This window comes from Acanthopagrus latus, chromosome 9 (assembly GCF_904848185.1).
Source record: "Acanthopagrus latus isolate v.2019 chromosome 9, fAcaLat1.1, whole genome shotgun sequence".
In the NCBI taxonomy this organism is placed as follows: Eukaryota; Metazoa; Chordata; class Actinopteri; order Spariformes; family Sparidae; genus Acanthopagrus; species Acanthopagrus latus.
Genome location: NC_051047.1, coordinates 15,414,274 through 15,432,252, shown reverse-complemented (window position 1 = coordinate 15,432,252; position 17,979 = coordinate 15,414,274). Strand labels below are relative to the sequence as shown.

At 41.5% G+C, this 17,979-nt stretch overlaps 3 protein-coding genes across 8 annotated transcripts in view; 1 reads left to right on the top strand and 2 right to left on the bottom strand.

The window, feature by feature from the left end:
• lrp2a (low density lipoprotein receptor-related protein 2a) overlaps nt 1–10,592 on the bottom strand; it is a 48,258-nt gene extending 37,666 nt beyond the window's left edge. For 4 of the 5 annotated variants that reach the window (XM_037109562.1, XM_037109564.1, XM_037109563.1 and 1 more), the window contains exons 1-12: nt 10,454–10,592; nt 9,593–9,852; nt 4,653–4,760; nt 4,205–4,327; nt 3,664–3,780; nt 3,106–3,216; nt 2,858–2,971; nt 2,622–2,738; nt 1,942–2,085; nt 1,732–1,851; nt 1,126–1,254; nt 461–630 (exon numbers count right to left, since the gene is read on the bottom strand). In XM_037109562.1, coding sequence (XP_036965457.1) covers nt 461–630; nt 1,126–1,254; nt 1,732–1,851; nt 1,942–2,085; nt 2,622–2,738; nt 2,858–2,971; nt 3,106–3,216; nt 3,664–3,780; nt 4,205–4,327; nt 4,653–4,760; nt 9,593–9,662 — 1,323 coding nt within the window. In that variant the 5' untranslated portion in view covers nt 9,663–9,852; nt 10,454–10,592. The remainder of the gene's footprint in view (nt 1–460; nt 631–1,125; nt 1,255–1,731; nt 1,852–1,941; nt 2,086–2,621; nt 2,739–2,857; nt 2,972–3,105; nt 3,217–3,663; nt 3,781–4,204; nt 4,328–4,652; nt 4,761–9,592; nt 9,853–10,453) is intronic. The other variant, XM_037109566.1, reaches the window with a different exon arrangement.
• On the top strand, nt 10,371–14,486 carry zgc:172182 (coiled-coil domain-containing protein 89). 2 transcript variants are annotated; one of them, XM_037109574.1, is made up of 7 exons: nt 10,371–10,510; nt 12,730–13,196; nt 13,484–13,614; nt 13,694–13,830; nt 13,910–13,986; nt 14,075–14,174; nt 14,274–14,486. In XM_037109574.1, the coding sequence occupies exons 1-7, from the start codon at nt 10,397–10,399 to the stop codon at nt 14,358–14,360; spliced, it is 1,113 nt and encodes a 370-aa protein (XP_036965469.1). In that variant the 5' UTR covers nt 10,371–10,396; the 3' UTR covers nt 14,361–14,486. The 2 variants fall into 2 exon arrangements, with proteins under 2 accessions (XP_036965469.1, XP_036965470.1); XM_037109575.1 differs by lacking the exon at nt 10,371–10,510 and adding an exon at nt 10,635–10,774.
• LOC119025705 (ATP synthase subunit beta, mitochondrial-like) lies at nt 14,478–17,620 on the bottom strand. The gene is made up of 10 exons (XM_037109573.1): nt 17,455–17,620; nt 16,742–16,915; nt 16,483–16,657; nt 16,188–16,309; nt 15,906–16,090; nt 15,644–15,802; nt 15,416–15,538; nt 15,118–15,330; nt 14,821–15,022; nt 14,478–14,729 (listed from the first exon to the last, which is right to left on the bottom strand). The coding sequence occupies exons 1-10, from the start codon at nt 17,558–17,560 to the stop codon at nt 14,632–14,634; spliced, it is 1,557 nt and encodes a 518-aa protein (XP_036965468.1). The 5' UTR covers nt 17,561–17,620; the 3' UTR covers nt 14,478–14,631.
• Between the last annotated feature and the right edge of the window lie 359 nt (nt 17,621–17,979).

Sequence of the window (17,979 nt, the reverse complement as noted above, 5' to 3'; positions counted from 1 at the left end):
GCTTTTTAGCCCAGTGGCTCCAGTTCAAACCATCGAGGAGCCAACAAAGACTTTTTAGCGTGCCAAAGAATGCATATAGATGGACAGTGCCACTGAAAACAAATACAGCATGATTACTTCCAACCAGATCCAGTTACAAAAATTGCACCCTGGTATGTGAACATCATACCAGCCCATCGGACAGGTTTCAAGATTAGGGCCATTTGGATTCCATTCCACATCTACTTCCCTTCATTAAGACCCAGCCGAAAAAGGAGCCAGCAGCTATTCCATTATTATAGTATCAACATTGCTGATATTTTAAAGGATAACTGGAAGAATTCCATCCTGGTCGGTCCCAGTCTGACTCGAGTACTTCCTCAAACAAGAAACTGGTCTACTCCCTGTAAACTTTTAATATGGAGACACACAATGCAGTAAATTGGTACAAATAAGAAGGAAATTAGATTTTAAAGAATACCTTATTCTGAATGGTATCTGTCCAGAAGATTCTATGAAGATTATAATGGAAGTCCACTCCGACTGCAACCCCTCTGTTCTGTGAATTAACCAAAGTGCGAAGGTTGTTGCCATGGATGTCGCCTATAAGCAGGTCTCTGCCATTAGAAAATATCAAGTAAGGGGCTCCAGCTGCAAAGGAAACAAAAAACAAGTTAGTTACATAACACAGCATGAAGACGTTAATTCATTTCAGGTTAGAACCAGAGCATGATTTGTACTTAAAAAAGATGTAAATCTTGTAGTATGCTTGCTCACCTAACATATCGGTGGAAAGTTACAGAATGTAGCACACGTTAATTCAGATCCCTGACTCAGACTAATGAAGGTAGAGCACTTTCTAGCCACTATCATTACACACTCTTTTCACTAAAGCTAAAGGCAGAGAGGTTGGCCTCTCGGTCAACACTCTTTCTATGTTCCACAAAGGCAAGAGACTAACTAAAACAACATTCAGTACGCAACAATGCACCAGAAAGAAGCGCAGACGCTCAGTAAGGCAGCCGCGGTGGTTGGCAAACAGGAAAGGGGGCTATGCCAAAGGAGCTCATTTGGATGGATCAGTCACACATACAGCGTACTGTATGTTAAGAAGATCTGTTTAAACTGAGGGGAAATGACACTCACTTGAGACGTCAGCCCTGCAGTATCTGTGCTGCTCCAGGGTATAGCCTTCTCGACAGCTGCAGCGATGGGAGCCTATACGGTCCTCACACAGCTGGTCACACACGCCCCACATCGAGCAGTCGTCAAAGTCTTCAGCATCAGATCAAAAGTCACAGCAGATGAGTATTAAACACTGATTTGTTTGTCTGTGTCGGATTATACTTTTAACACATTTTTAGGACAAGATAAAGCTGCAATGAGATATAAATTAACAAAGTATTCCCATCCTTCCACTTCATTTTTTTCAAACTCAACAACAGAGGACAAACAGTTTGAGTGCTGTACTTTTGAGTCCCAACAAAAACATCAGATTTCATGCGCACTTGTACTATATATCTTGCAAACCTGATTAGAGTTGATTAGGCTCAGACCAAAATAAGAATCAAGTTTCATGGTTTAAAAGTTAAAAGTCTTAAGATATCTCTGTTGAGGGATTTCCAAGACTAGCTACCGCTTGTCTCGCTTGGCCAAAGTTACATAAAAAAAGCACTGAATATCCCAACATGTCCTTACATTGTTTATATGAGGAAAGAATCTCAATCATTGAGCAAGTGTGACGTTAAGTACCTGTGCATGAGCGACTATTGTTGCTGTTGACAATGTATCCAGAAGGACAAGAACAGGTCCCTCCATCAGGGGAAGCATGACAACGGTGCTCACAGCTCAGAGAGGCACATCTCCAGATACCTGACCGACGCAGAAACCAGATAAGTGACAATAACATGGTGATATTAGATGTCATGATGTGTACTTGACGTTAGCTGTGTTGGTACTAACTGCAGTTGCGCCCAGCAGTGGTGTTAGTTTCATCCTCCCCCTCGGGACAGTGAGCTGTCCCATCACACAGCTGATCCATGGGGATGCACAGGCCAGAGGACGGGCAGGGCCACTCTCCTGGGTAACACTCCCGCTGGACGTTATCTGAAGATGAAACAAATCCATCAATTTTGTTCTGTGCAAGCTCACACGAAGAAAAATAAGGGTTTCACATAAGTTATAGACTGTTAGGAAAAAAATATATTCAGTGTTTAATACAGGCAGTTATATCGCCATAGGCATGCGGTTCTGGTTCTAACAAAAATTGTCACCGGGATTTCATTGTCAGGGAAATTACTGTCACTTTAAATCGATGCAGGGGAGTGGAGCTTTGAGGGGGTCACATGGGGGCTCAGAGGGCTTCTGCAGCCCATCCTCTAAAAACACACACTCTTCACAGCCGTGTGGAGGAATTCTAAAGCCCTTTGGGGGGCTGCGCGATCTTTTGCCACAAAGAGGCATTTGAATAACACACTTAAAGGAGCACAGGCATAGTGTCTTGCAAGCACAAACCAACCATGGAGACTGGAGATGAATCAGGTTCACACAGAGAGCCTGAGTGTGTTCTCTAATGTCCTTTAACCAGCCAAACGATTCTGACTAAATTTATGACAACCGCTTTCGAACTATTGTGTCCGTACCACAGCCTTTTTCATCTGCATTGTCCTCACAGTCGTCTTCTCCATCACACACCCAGACCTGGTGGATACAGCGGCCACTGGGGCAGGTGAAGTAGTTCCCTCTACATGTGGGATAGGCTGCAGGTGAAGCGGAGAATATGAACACACAGAAAGGATCACAGAGTAAGTGACTCTGGGTGAAGATGAGCGGCATAAGACAGACAGTGGGGTTTGATAGAAAAACAAAGGCTACATACTGCAGTTTAGCTCGTCACTTCGGTCTCCACAGTCATCGTCATGGTCACAGACATAACGTTGAGGAACACACACCCCGTTATGACATTGGAACAGGCCTGTATTGCAGTGCTGTGCTAAAGAAAACACATCAGAAAAAGGAGAAAAAAGCTTTGGTGATAAAGTCACGCTGCTGATGGCACTGCATACTTTGGAATGCTTGAAACAAAAGACTCCATTTGAGCTGTTCAAGGTGAATCTGGCTTCTTACTGCAATTGGCCTCATCAGAGCCATCGCGGCAGTCAAGTACATGGTCACATCGCTGGGTCAGGTTGTAGCAGGCCCCATTAGCACACCTCAGCTGTGCACACTCGGGGTAATCTGAAAGATTAAATCATCATCAGGGCCACACTATGCACTCAAATCGGCCTGACAGCTGTGCGCTTTTCAGCCTTTTAAAATGTGAGAAGCTTGGCGAATGGGAAGGAAAAGTGACTCAAATTTAAGGCTCACACCATAACAACAGCAGTCGCCACAGCGCTCTTTATGCAATTGTGAGATTACCACAGTGTGTAGTGCTGCGAGTCTACCATGTCGGCACAATAATGGCATAGCAGCTGAACTTCAGCTTGACTAATCCACCAAGGAATCTGCAATCAACCTCTGACAACAAGAAGCATATTGTGGCCCATTCTGTCAGTCAGCAAGCCTCTTAATCTTAACAAATTGATTAAAATGCCACAGGAGCCTGAGTTTTAAAAAAAAAAAAAAAAAAAAAAGCGAGAGAGAGAGAGAGAGAAAAGGGAAACCGCCCTGAAGAAGACTTACGACAGTCTCTCTCATCAGACCCATCTGAGCAGTCGGACAGACGATCACATCGGTACTCTCCTGGGATGCATGCCCCGTTACTACAGCTGAACTGGCCACTGGTACACGTCCTTCCAGCTGGGGAAAGATTGGACAGTGACTTAGCAGCACACAGTTAATGTTTTATTAATATCATTTTCATATGGACCTAAAAGTTTTATCTACTTTAACAGTAGCTATAAGAACTGAACAATCATCTAATTCTTTAACTTCCTCAGTCCAATATTTGTAGATCTTATTGTTCAAACCCTCATTAACACATCTAGGAATATTTAATCTAATGTGCAGCCATAACAATTATATGGATTTAAATAACTAAGTTAAAATAAGTGTGATACAAAGTAGTTTTAATGAGGCACTGGACCAAGCGATTTGTGCGATGGACAAAAATATTAAAAACTTCATATCAGAAAGACAATTAGAATATTGACTTGATATATTTACCGTCAAATATATACATATTCCCTTGAAGAAGTGCTCATGATGTAAAAAATTTACTTACGGCAGTGCTGCCTCTCGTCTGAGCCATCCTCACAGTCCTCCTCGTCATCACACACCCACACATCGGGGATACACTCGCCGTCACTCAAACACTGGAAATGACTTTCATCACATGTTACCTGAGCTGTGGGAACACACACAGAGCATTTCATTTATTTCTTGTATTTCCTTGTAAAAAAATGTAAGTGTGTTATACTTCCACACTAAAAACATGTGGAAACGCAAAAGTTACTTTGCAGATTAAGACTTTACTTGTGAAAAATAAAATACATTTGTAAAATATGATGGATAAACTATTATAGATGAAACTGGTACATTTTGACAATAAGTACTTAGAATGTTTTGCTGAAGATAAAATACATTTTTAGCAAAGGATCTGAATGTTTCATCCACCACTATATATACCAACCCTCTCAAGAAACCGATGTGTGATAAAATGAGTAACTCACGGCAGTCGTGTTCATCAGAGTCATCCACGCAGTCTGATGTGCCATCACAGTGCCAGTCACCTGGTATACATCGGCCCGTCCCGCAGCGGAACTGCCCCAATTCACATCCTAAACACAATCAAAATGTACATGCTGTCAGAGCATTAATCAACAGGGCTTTCCATCATTGATTTCTCCATTGTTATTTTTACTCAATTATGTCCGAAACTTGTCATCCTGTCCATTCTTCCCCTCAAGGACTCTTGAGAGGGAAAAAAAAAATAATTAAATACTTCTAACAGGAACATTGCATATGGGGGTATGGATGCCTTCTACTGATGAAGCATGTTTTTAACAGCATTGACAAGCCTTGGAGACAAGCGTGCCAGCCATCCCCCCCAACAGTTACACAACCTTCACCGCATTCATCCCAAGCCTGCTTTTGATGTTCTCGGTGAGTGGCATCTGTAGAGATAAGGCACCACCACTCTACCTTCCCAGACATTTTCCAGGGGAGATTGATTCAGGCAGCATAGTTCAGTGGCAGAGCACTCCATCAGACCCGTCCAAATAGGAATGCGTAATTCTGATTGTCTCTCTGACAGCCTGATTTATGGCGTACACTGATCTTGTCCGGTCTAAAATGTAATTGGAATAAATAGTGGTACTGGGTGGTACCGCAGCGATTTCAACCCCAAATTCTTCATGAAAAGAGCTGTGAGGTGGTGATTGGTGGTGCACGCTTGGGGTCGGTGGTCTATCTCTGACCTGTCTTAACCAGCAATATAGAAACATTTCTCCTTCTTGATCAAATAGCTTACTGCACTTGCAAGACACTGGAGTGAGTCTATAATCAGATGCTGCAGTACACCATATCTATAGCTCTGCAATTCCACTATAATGACTTGAGGTTACAAGTTACAAGAAAAAAGAAAAGAAAAAAAAGTTATGCCATCATGTGCATTGTTGACCTGAGCAGAGAAATGTGTCTTTAAGATAAACTACTGAAAATAATTCATCTACAAACCAACAGCCTTATCGGCTTGATAAATGATGTGTGAATGAGACCTTGATTGTATTAACAATCAGAGGTTTATCATGTCCTTTATATAATGTTCCCTTTTAAAGATCGATTGCTTCCACAACAGTTGTGGGGTCACTGCCTCTGCTACTACACTAAAAGCTTTGCAGATGCTCCAATCAAGAATTCGTGTCAGAAATTATTTAGCCATCAAACCACCAAACTGCTTTATGACCAACCCAGTGAGACAAGCTGCATATTTAACTCCTTCCGCAGCTACCCAGGAGGCAAACCTTTTTTCCTGCTCAGTTTACTAATGATAAAATTGCTCACAATTTGCTAAAAGGGGTCCTTTGTCGCAAGGCCGTGAAGGTTTCAGCATCATCTATAGCATGACAGCAGTGGCAACTGTTGCACACAGTATGCAAACAGCTAAGAGATGCGCTTTATTAAACGCACAACATTTTTTTCCCTCAACCATGAAGGGCACATTTAATATATTCTAGTTTTGAATGTGCAAACACAAAACTACTGTGTGTATAGGACAAGAAAGTCTCCAAAAAAGAGAACGATGGTGTCAATAAAATGGGGACAATGTAACAACACAATAAAATATGATGTAACACTATTAGAATCTGCTTTGGGAAAGATCAAAATGCTTATAGTTGCCATACATTGAGACCAAGGCTGACAACGTAAAACCACATATGCCTAGGAGAAACCAATCGGCTGGAAGCTTTCAAATGCATCCAGTGTTTCCTGACAGCATTACTTCTGGGAAAGGTGACAGATACACTGAAGCTGAACCTTTCAGCAGCACTATCTTGTGCGAGGGTTCTTCTTACATGCTGAAAAGAACGTCTTCTTTGTATCTGTCCCTTAATCCACAAATTTTGACGTTTTCCTCCTTAAAAAACATTCACAGTCACAATTTCACTATGTCAGACAATATTATAGAAGACAAAGGCCAGGGTGCAAATCTGCGAATAAGAATGTTTAATCTGAGTCTGATGATCGGGGCTTTTTGTTTGAGTGTTCTTGTAATTTCATGTTTTCCTTTCCCTTCTTTCTAGCCTTGTCTTTTCCTAATTAGCAACTTAAACCCACAGCAGGAGAGAGCACCGCACTATCCATGCAGGAAGATAAGGACGCCCTACTATTGCCCAACAAAGAAGAGCAGTAGAGGAATTTTCATTAGAATGAAGCCCCCCAATCGCCTTAAACCCCACAGTGAAATCACAATGGCACAAAAGAGGTGCCAGCAGGGAAGCGAACTCATAACTGGAAGTGTCACCCTAAAAAAGCCACTTTGGAGGTGGGCAACAGAGAGCTGAGTACAGTAAGGCTGTGATAAAGTTAACAAAAAAAAAAAAACAAGCTCCCCTCTCACAGCCACCCATTAAGAAAACACCTGTCCACTACCACTGAAACATCTCTCTCTCGTCACGTTGGGCGCCTGAAAGATGTCTCCAGGCTCTCATCAATACCGTCTTGTTTTGGCGCTGCCCTCTGCACTTGCTGAATGTGTGTGTAAGAAAAGTGGAGAGAACGGCTGCTGGCAGCATGAAACGCTGGACCCGTCCACGCTGTCAGAGCGGAGTGCTGCTGCCTATTTCATATGGAAATCAATGCGGCAGAATGCAGTCAATTGCCAAACAAGTGACTTTGGCTCTTACTGCTACACACAAAACAGTGAAAAACCAAGGGGCTTTGGCAATGGCATGGGAGCAAACGGGAGGAATAAATAGAGTGAGGAATAAAGCCTCAGTCTGGTTAGAACTGAGGAATACTCCTCATGATTTTCGGTATGTGTCTCATCAACTATATGAGTGAAAAGGGACATAGATTAAGTTGTCACAATGCGCCGAGCCACTGGACAACTTATTCTTTATCTGTACAGTAAGTCTCAGCTCACCAGCTGTTTACTGGAAGCTGAACTCCATCCTCAGTGTCTGTAACCTAGACTGGGGGAGCTGCAGGAAAAGAAAGGATTTGCTCTCCGTTTGTGCCAACTGTGTTCCTGTTTCTAAACGCAGTGTAACTGTTGCACAAGGATTTAGGCTCCCACACCGGAAAGAAGCCGGCATGTGTGAGGTTTAACATGCACGTGCTGGCCAAGTTTGTGTGCATTGTAAGGTCTGAACATAGCAGAGGACATATTAACAATGTCATTACAGACTCAAGACAGTCCAGCCCGACACCTGACCAAAATACTAGTCCTTAGTCTGTGTCATAATAATAAAAAATCTAATTGGTAACACCATTAAAATTCTTACTGTGCACCTAATAGGTTATTAAAATTGCACTGGCCAATGATTAATGGGGGAAAACAACTCAATTTACTGCCAAAACATGTCTGGAACAGCAAAAACAGCAGAAGATAGTTAACAAACCAGCACCATTAAATCCCCTCAGAGTGACACATTAGCTATTAATGCCAGTGTAAGCACTCTGCAAGGGTATCAACAACAAGGGCTGGATAATGTGTGACAGAGGGTCATGGACGAAACAATTATCAAACTAAAGGATTCTTGGGGAGGATCAGGCAGAGATTAGAGAAAGTACCACTCACCCTGACAGTAAAACTACAAATATAGACCATTACTAATCTTTCCTGGTATATGATTGAGACATCTTTCAGTCTGATTCACACACCACCGGAAGAGCCTTCAGGAAGCGCTGTGAATTTCTTTTAAGCGGTCTACATCACTGTCTGCTAATCACAACAAATCCAAGCAAGTTATCAACCGTGAACATGCTGACAAAGTCTTCTCAGAGCCTGTGGTTTTAGTCAAGTCATCACTTTATACACCTCAGTTGTCATCAGTGTATTTCAGCAACAAGTACTCTGACTGCTGCACTTCAAAGGAAATGCCAAGTGAATTTTCTAAATGCTACAGTCTCAGTGGCAACACTGTTATATTGTCCTTTGGCATGGACAGTGCACTTTTGCTGTTGTGTGTGCATCTGTTAGCCAGCGAGGAAATAGTCCAGGATGTTTCATTATAAATAAATAAGAAAACCATCGCCATGACCCTATTCTTGGTAAAAACACAGTTTTCCTTTTACTCCAAACAGCCCCTTAGGTCGAAATGGTTCCTTTCTGCAGCAGCTGCAGTGTAATTAGTTGCTTGATTCACACTAAGGAGCTTACATACTAAGGGTTGAGCAAAAAGAAAGCAGATTACAATTTGAGAAGTAGGCTCTAGCTGGGCAACAGACACAGGAGACAAACACAAGACTGTCATGTTTAAAGAGCACTATCTGAGCATTTCATCTGCCCACGTCGTACATTAGAGAATTAAGTTCTTCCTCGAGCATGGAATCAGGTCTGAATCAGTGGGTTTTTTTCCGGCGTAAAATCTGCTCCACCGAATGAGATTTGTACCAGTGGCTCTCAGTCCTCACAGATTGTCTGTAAGTCACATGCTCTTTTCTGTTACCTAGCAACAGTAAAGCTCAGGCAAAAGTTCCTCAAGAGAACTTCCAATCTGTGTGAGGAAGGCTTTGTGCTCAACCTTTAAAGTAATACTATGTGGCAAAACATGCAGCTCTGGAGCCAGACTTACTCTACCGAGAGGCCTCATCAAGATTACTGAGGCTGAACGGGTGGTTCAATTATAAACAAAATAAATAAAAAGTGGCTTTTTGAACCATCAGCAAGGTTGTTTTTATGCGTTATGTTGATTTATCTACTTTGATTCCTGTCATAGCTGAACCATTACTCACTGGATGGACATTGTCTCATCTTTGCTGAAAAAAAAAAAAACATTAAATCATCAACAAAAGCTAAAAAGCTGGTTTGTTGTGATGAGCAACAAGTGTGCTGGGTGAAACACTAGTGGCACAACTCTGCAGGTCCACAGTGAATCATTCAGCTGATCGCCTGTGGGAGCAGAAAAGAATTATATACAATATAAATAAATATCACACCACTTACCTTCAGAGTCGCACCATCTAACACAGCATATGAAGACGAGGAAGAGTTTAAGTAGCACTGCTCTCCACATTCTGGCTGGTCCGTCCAGCTCCGCTGTGCAGATGGAGGAGCTGTAGGGACTGGGGCTGGGATGCTGTTGCTTTCTTCTGTCTGTCTTTCTTGGCCCGCTAGTTGATGAAAAGGGGCGTGCACAAAGGCCAGGACAGCCGCTCCCCCAAGCCAGCCCCGGCCCTCCGGATAAATCCCTCTGGCCCTGGAATCTGCATAATACCAAGCAGGTCCGATTTGTCCTGTGTGCCAGTGATTTTTCACTCGCAGCGGGCTACCATCAATGTTTATTTGCCCCTTCAAAACCCCCTTGGCTTGAGGAAGGACGGGGGTGTCTACGGCCGCTTTGGAGGAAAATAATGATGGGAGCAATAACAAAGTAAAACTACGAGAAGCGTCGAGTCAGGGTGCCCTGATTGCTCAGACGGGTCACGTTAAACCTGAACGTCTACGGTCCGAGTCCGAGCATGGAGCTTTGTGGGTTTTTTTTTTTTTTTTTACACTCATCAAGTTTGATATAGGTACCACAAAAACATGACAGGACAATTGTTTTTTCACATTTCACCAAAGCTAAAAATGCCTGAAATTTTATGGGCGCGATCGATAGAAATCGGCTACTAACATTTTCCCCAGAGATTAGACACACAAGTGGCTTATGAGTGAAACAGTAACATTTAATGGCGCCGCCAGATCTCAACATGAACAGAGATAATCGCCTCACACGGTTTTCATACTCCAGATTTTTAATTAAAAAAAATGCACCCGAGTGGACGTACTGCATCCTCCACCTTGTCTTTTCGAGATGGCTCATACCTTCACAGTCCTAGCGGCGGATATAAAGCCCAACACCTCCATCATGTGGCGGAGCAGGGACACCAACACATCTTCTTCACCTGCTCTGCTACTAAATCTCAGGGGAGTAATGTACAAGCTCTATGATGGTTGCCATTAGCGACCGAGCAACTTCAACTACCGAGAGTTTTCTCCGAAATGAGGAACCGAGTCTCTTGAGCAAAATTTTCTTTTTCGATGTAAAACCGACGGGAAGTTATGTACACTTAATTATTAGTCATCATGGCAACTCCGCAGAGAAATGCAGAAAAATTCATTAAGTTGAAGGGCGACACGACGGAGGTTTGTACAACTTACTGAAAACATCGTTAGCTAGTTTAGCGAACTTGCTGGTTAAGGCTAGCTGTGTCCTGAATACATTTAAGATTTTATGTCAGGAATATCTTACTCAACTTCACAAATGTCATTTATTGCATAAAAATGTATTAAACTTGTTTTAAAAGTCTTTAAACTTGAAACTTGCTTCAAAACGTGTCCCATTGAGCTAAATGAGCTAGGTAATGCTGAAAGAGAGGCACAAAACGGTGAACTAATCTAGCAACTTTTCAGCAAACTTTAATGATATCGTCTCCCCTCTCTTCAGACGTGCCAGCGCCATACTTAATAACTTGAAGGGGCACTGTGTAGTTTTGAAATAGAAATTATAACCCAGAATATATTAATGAGGTGATAATACAAACTCAGAAATATAAATTTTTCCATAACTGAATAAACCAGCTGTTCTCTGAGGAACACTGTTTGAAGCTAGCCAGGTGGCAGGGTCTGACATATATAAACAAAGTAAAACTGTATGAACCTTTGTTGTCCTTTAAGTTTCAGCTTAATTAGTTATGAAAAAAATGTGTTTGTTTAATTAGTTTAGGCATAAATTTCAGCCAATAAAGATCTTTCTTTTCTGATTAAACTTATGTCCCCAAAACTACATAGTGCACCTTTAAGCTAACTAGTAAAATAACAAAGTTACTAACTAATAGAGAGACTAAAAAAATAAAATTATTTTGAGTAAAGTAAGCCATTCATAGTTTAACATTCAGAAATGTGCTGTTTCTCATGTATGATGATGTGCTTTAATGAAGTTAAAAGTATCTCTTTTATAGATTTTTATAAGTTTTCTGTTTGTGTAACTCAGCTGTTGTTCAAATTAATTAAGTAAATATAGCAACATTTATTACAGGTCTCGGAAATATTTTTAATTTATAGTAGCATTGCACTAAAAAGCAACTAACCTAACATATTTTTCCAAATTAACTATTGCACTTTCTACACCATTACATTTTAGAGCCCAACCAGTTTATTTGTTAGCCATGTTGGTGTACCACAGAAATGTTGGTCATGATCTATACATTTCACAATATGTACCAATATTTATTTTTATACATTACAACACAGAAAAAAGATGCAATAATACAATAACCAAGTCCTTAGTGAAGGTTGCTGTTTCAGTTAACTGGTATCATTTTAGACAAAAACGTGTGTATTGCACGGGTATATCGCCTGATAGACTATATTAAAAAATGTTCACTCTTGTAATGGAATTTGTCCAAAAAATCAGTCATATTATTTGAAAAGCTTTGTTCGACAGTATGTTATATACAAAATATACATTTACTATGCTTGCTAAATATAATCTCTTGCTTGAAACACAGCCACACAACTGTAGAAAAGAAAATAAGTCAAATTAGCTACAGCTCAACCATCTTACAGGTTATACATCACTAACTTTATAACATCAAATAAAAGTATGTCAGTGGCATGAACCATTCTGCCTCCATAATGAGTGCTTTAGATTTGATATTTAAACGTATATTCAGCTTATAATACTTGTACATCAAAGTGACTATTACTTTTTATTGTATTGTATTGTGTTGTATTGTGTATTGATGTTGTAAAATTAATAGTTCTTTCAATGTGTGTTGAATTTTACTGTGTTCTACCTATTCCTCCTTGGAGATTATGTCACTTGACTGTCCAAACCAAATGCAAATCAATAGATCAAAATATGAGTAGAACTCTAAGCGTGGAAACATAGCCAACAATTTTTGAGGTCATTTAAAATTAGTTAGCAACATAGTTTATTTTTCACTTGTAGAATGTCTGCGTCAGTTGATACCATGATACCATCCTCGTCAGTTTTGGCCTAAAAAAAAAACAGTAACATAATGGCCCTTGTCCAAACACAGCATAACTTCACTAAGCTACCAAAGATTTTAACATTCTGCTTTTTCCCTTGTTCCCAGCATATGGACAGTGTTCAGAAAGCACAAGAGAAACTTCAAAGCCTTTCTGTGGAGGATACAACAGAGATGCTGCGGTCCAGGATAGATGAACAGTCAGGTCTTATCTGCATACTGAAACATCGAGCTGATGAGCTGCTTCTTCGATGTCAAGCTCAACAGAAAATCAATACTGAGCTGGAAGGCCAACTAACAGACTGCCGGCAGGAACTGGACTGTGAAAGAAAGAAAGGAGAGCTCATAGAGAAGAGATTCATGGATTTAGCTGCTAACAATCAAGCAATTATTGCATTCATGGATGACCATAAAAATCAGAATGCCCAGTTAAAGCTGGAAAACGAAAAGCTGCAGTCAGAAAATGATTCGCTTTTCTCCCAAAAACTGCAAGAAAAAGAAGTGTACGTTCAAAAATTGTTGCAAGACATCAAACAGCTGACGGAGAAATACACAAATCAGGAAAATGAATATCGGTAAGAAGGAAAAGAATCAGTGTCACTTTATATTGGTGCTAACATATCTATTGGTCGATCAACAGACAGGTGATCAAAAACAATTTGGGTAACTTTGACATATTTTTAAGTAATTTAACTAAAATGACCATGAATTTACCACTTATAGCTTTTAAAATGTGAAGAAGACTTCACCTTGAGCTCCTAGAAAATGTAATATTGTTAACACTTTATAGACTTAAGGATTAGTCCCTTGATTGGAAAGAAAACTAATGGTTTTGATGCTATACTTTATGTCTTTGTTTAAGGGAGAAATTGGCTGGATGCCAGTCGAAAATCCTGGAACAAGCAGCTGAGCATCAAGCTAAGGAGGAATCACTTCTTGATCAGTTGTATAACGCTCAGAAACAGCAAAGAGATGTTGTAGAGATGTGCCAAGGTGGGTATTTAATATCTACAATTCTCTGAACTGCTACAAAATACAACTTGTAAACTCTTGGCATTCTTCCCATGATCAGACTTGAAGCTGAAGCTACAAAAATCTGAAGAAGAGCATGCTTTGAAGGAAAATGATGTGAGAGAAAGCATAACAAGACTCACCAAAGAGAAGGATAAGTTATTAAGTCTGTCTATGGAAAGGGGGAAAGTAATACAGGTGATTATAAAGAGCAAGTGTTCTAACTAAAATCACAGCTCTGCATAAATGAATGCATGCAAAAATGTCTTCAATATAGGATAAACAAGAGGAAGTCCAGCAGCTGGAAATGAAATGGAAAGAAGAGAAAAAAGCCCGGGTCGAAGCAGAGGACAGGTAAACTGTGCATCAACATCATACAACAACAAAAAATCCACAGTAATGTAACAACCTGTCCTTATTTGTCGCTGACCTTTTTCCTCAGGTTTGAACAGGAAGCAGAAGCCGTTAATGCAGACCTGAAAGTGAAGTCTCTCCAGTCCGCTCTTGATGAATCCACACTAAAATTTAGGATGTTCAAAAAGGTTTGTGGGAATCTGCAATATTGGAAAGTGAAACTGACAATGTCCTATAGATGGTTGAGAACACACTCAACTCATTTACTTCTGTCATTATTTTTACAGGATTTTGAAGCCTTCAAAGAACACAGCACCAAACTTCTCACACAAGAAAGAGAGTTAAATAAGAAACTTTTCCACATGACGGGCTAAACTTGGGTATTATCGAAGTGTATGTTTTCTTACCAACATTGTCATCAAAAATAATTCCCACCAAGAATATTTGGTTACTGACATCACCAATAAAGAAAAAAGGCAATAATAAGGGTTTATATATATCACAATGAAACTTTTTATTTCATCTTCAACTCTCCAGAGAAATGGAACCACGACACAACATACTTAGCATGACATGTTAGAAGTTCCTCAAATAGAAATTATACTGTACAAATGTTTATCTCATAAAACCCTACAGACGAATCACTTAAGAATGCTCCTCTGCCAGTTTCTCAGCCTTTTGGACGACTTCTTCGATGGGACCCACCATGTAGAAAGCTTGCTCTGGCAGGGCATCATATTCACCTTGAAGGGAGAAAAGAATGACCATTACGATGAAATGTCGACCAAGTTCACACCATTAAGGAAATGTTTAAATGTTGGTGCAACACTCTACCTGCAAGAATGCTCTGGAAGCCTTTGATTGTTTCCTTAAGAGGCACCAACTTTCCCATGTGGCCAGTGAATACTTCTGCTACCTGGAAAGGTTGCGACAAGAAACGCTGGATCTTACGAGCACGAGCCACGGTCAGCCTATCTTCCTCGGACAATTCATCCATACCCAGGATAGCAATGATGTCCTGCAATGATTTGTAGTCCTAAAAAAAGAACAGTTTGGTTGTTAGACAAAGTTTTAGTTTATTTTTTCACTGAAAACCATTAAAGATCCCTTAATATCAAACATTAGGCTTGCCTGAAGGATCTTCTGCACACCACGAGCAACATCGTAGTGTTCAGCCCCAACGATATTGGGGTCCATGATACGGGAGGTGGAATCCAGAGGGTCCACAGCGGGATAGATACCAAGCTCAGCAATAGCACGGGACAGCACAGTTGTGGCATCCAAGTGAGCAAAAGTTGTGGCGGGAGCAGGGTCAGTTAAATCATCAGCGGGCACATAGATAGCCTGTAACAAATTAGCAATTTTTGTGTAAACAATCAGGAACAATTACAGTTTGCTGACGTGCGATTAGAGTCTTGCGTCATCTTACTTGTACGGAGGTGATGGAGCCCTTCTTAGTAGTGGTAATCCTCTCCTGCATGGTCCCCATGTCAGTGGCCAAGGTAGGCTGGTAACCCACAGCTGAGGGGATACGACCCAACAGGGCAGACACCTGAAGGACAAGGACACAAATACTCAGATTCAAGATATACAAAGAAAGGTGTTGTTCTATTGATGACATGTGCTAATAAGGAACAATCTCTTTCCCACTGCATACCTCTGATCCAGCCTGGGTGAACCTGAAGATGTTGTCAATAAAGAGAAGTACATCCTGTCCCTCCTGATCGCGGAAGTATTCAGCAACCGTCAGACCAGTAAGAGCAACTCTGGCACGGGCACCTGGGGGCTCGTTCATCTGACCATACACCAGTGCTACCTGGGAAAGAGAATCACCTCAGAAGTTAACACAGTAAATTTACATGAATCCAAAAGAGTAAATTGTGTTCCAACAAATAAAAATATCTAAGTGAGATCGTCACCTTTGAGGTGGTGTCCTTCAGGTTAATGACACCAGACTCAATCATTTCATGGTACAAGTCATTTCCCTCGCGGGTTCGCTCTCCCACTCCGGCGAACACTGAGTAACCACCATGAGCCTTGGCCACATTGTTGATCAGCTCCATAATCAGCACAGTCTTGCCCACACCAGCACCACCGAACAGACCTGGAGGAAAACAACACGCACAATGATCAAAAATGAAGACAAGCCTGTAAGAAAATGTGAACAAAAAAAAATCTTGGATGTCAGGTTATACACCCACCAATCTTTCCACCCTTTGCGTAGGGTGCCAGCAGATCTACCACTTTGATGCCAGTGACCAGGATCTCCTGCTCCACACTCATGTCCGTGAACTCAGGGGCTTCAGCGTGAATAGGAGCCGTTCTGTGAGATAATAAAGGGGAGTCTTGATTATGCTAAAAGGATATGAATGGAGATATTCACATTTTTAAATTGTCAATAAATTACAAAGTGAAATTGTCCTCAAACAAGCCACTCAGAAAGTGAAATAGGCTTGTAGCTCCTAACCCCAGCATCCTGATCATCTCAACACTTACTGTTTGGTGCTAATCGGACCCCTCTCATCGATGGGTTCCCCAATGACATTCATGATCCTGCCCAGGGTCTCAGGGCCCACAGGGATCCTGATGGGGGCTCCGGTGTCCAGAACCTTCTGACCGCGCACCAGACCCTCTGTGCCGTCCATGGCGATCGTCCTGACCGTGTTTTCACCTGAAGTAACGCAGGAAGAGAGACAGTTAGGATGCAGGTTAAATTTCATAACAGAGAACTGTTTCAACCCCAAGGATCACTCACCCAGATGCTGCGCCACCTCGAGCACCAGCCTGCTCTCACGGCCGGCCACCTCCAGGGCGTTGAGAATAGGAGGGAGGCCTTCATCGAACTGGACATCCACCACAGCACCAATCACAGCCACTATGCGGCCATTAGCCAGTGCTGCCTGAGCAGCAGGGGCAGCATAACCCCTGCCTTAAAGGACAATGACAGGAGAAGGACATTGACATTAATGACATGTTAGAAGTCAGCAACCAAAAGTTGAGAAATCAAAACATATTTCAGAGAATAAGCATTGATCAATATATGCATGTCATACATTAAATCTGCAAGACAAATTAGCAAAAACTAAAACACATTCCTATATTCTGAAGCTTCGGAATATCATTGTTGTACATTTCGATGCCACTGAAAGTCAAAGGCTGTAAAGTTCAGTGTGAAACATTGACTTGTACTGAGTTCCTGGGAAAGGTCATTGAATGGACACAGTGAACCGAGACGTGACGAAAGCCACAGCGTATGATTTAAGTTCATATATGACAAAATAACCACTGATTTATTATGTTAGCTGCTTTCCTTGAATAAAAACACCTTCTAATGGTAAATGAATGGAGGCACTCCATGCTAAGTCTGAGGCCTGACCCCACTGAGCATGCTACATCAGCGTCAAAAACAAGCCAAAGCACTTTTAATGGTGACATGTCGCTTCAAAAGTAAAAAGTATATACACTCACTCGAAGAGAGGGCCGCATGTCTCCCGCTGATTGTCTTCAAAGAGTTGACTCCAGGCTTAAAAGCCTTCAGAGCACCGCTGCAGCACCGTCCTACAGCTCCCAACATGGTTAAGATGGCTGAAGGTGAAGGCTCACACAGTCCTGTCCCGTTCAGCCCAGCAAGCCTGTCTGAGCATGCGCAGTCTGTCGTGTTGTTATCGCCCTCACTTACCGAAGGGGGGCAGCAAAAACCAAGACACTCGTGTGTAGCACGGGGGACAACAACACTCCCGGATTGCTGGTTTAGCTGTTGCTGCCACCCTCATGCTGCATGGTGATATTACAGACGTGTTTGTGTTTCATGAGGTTGTAGTTAAGTTAATGTGGTGAGTAAAATCACTTGGATATCACTCAAAACAACAGTACTGAAAAAGTTAGAAAGTTATTTGATATTGTTTGGTCTCGTGGAGCTGTTCATTTAACACAGTGAGGGTTGAACAGCTGTATTCTCAGACCAGAGTATGCAGTTCTTGTGTTTTATAACCT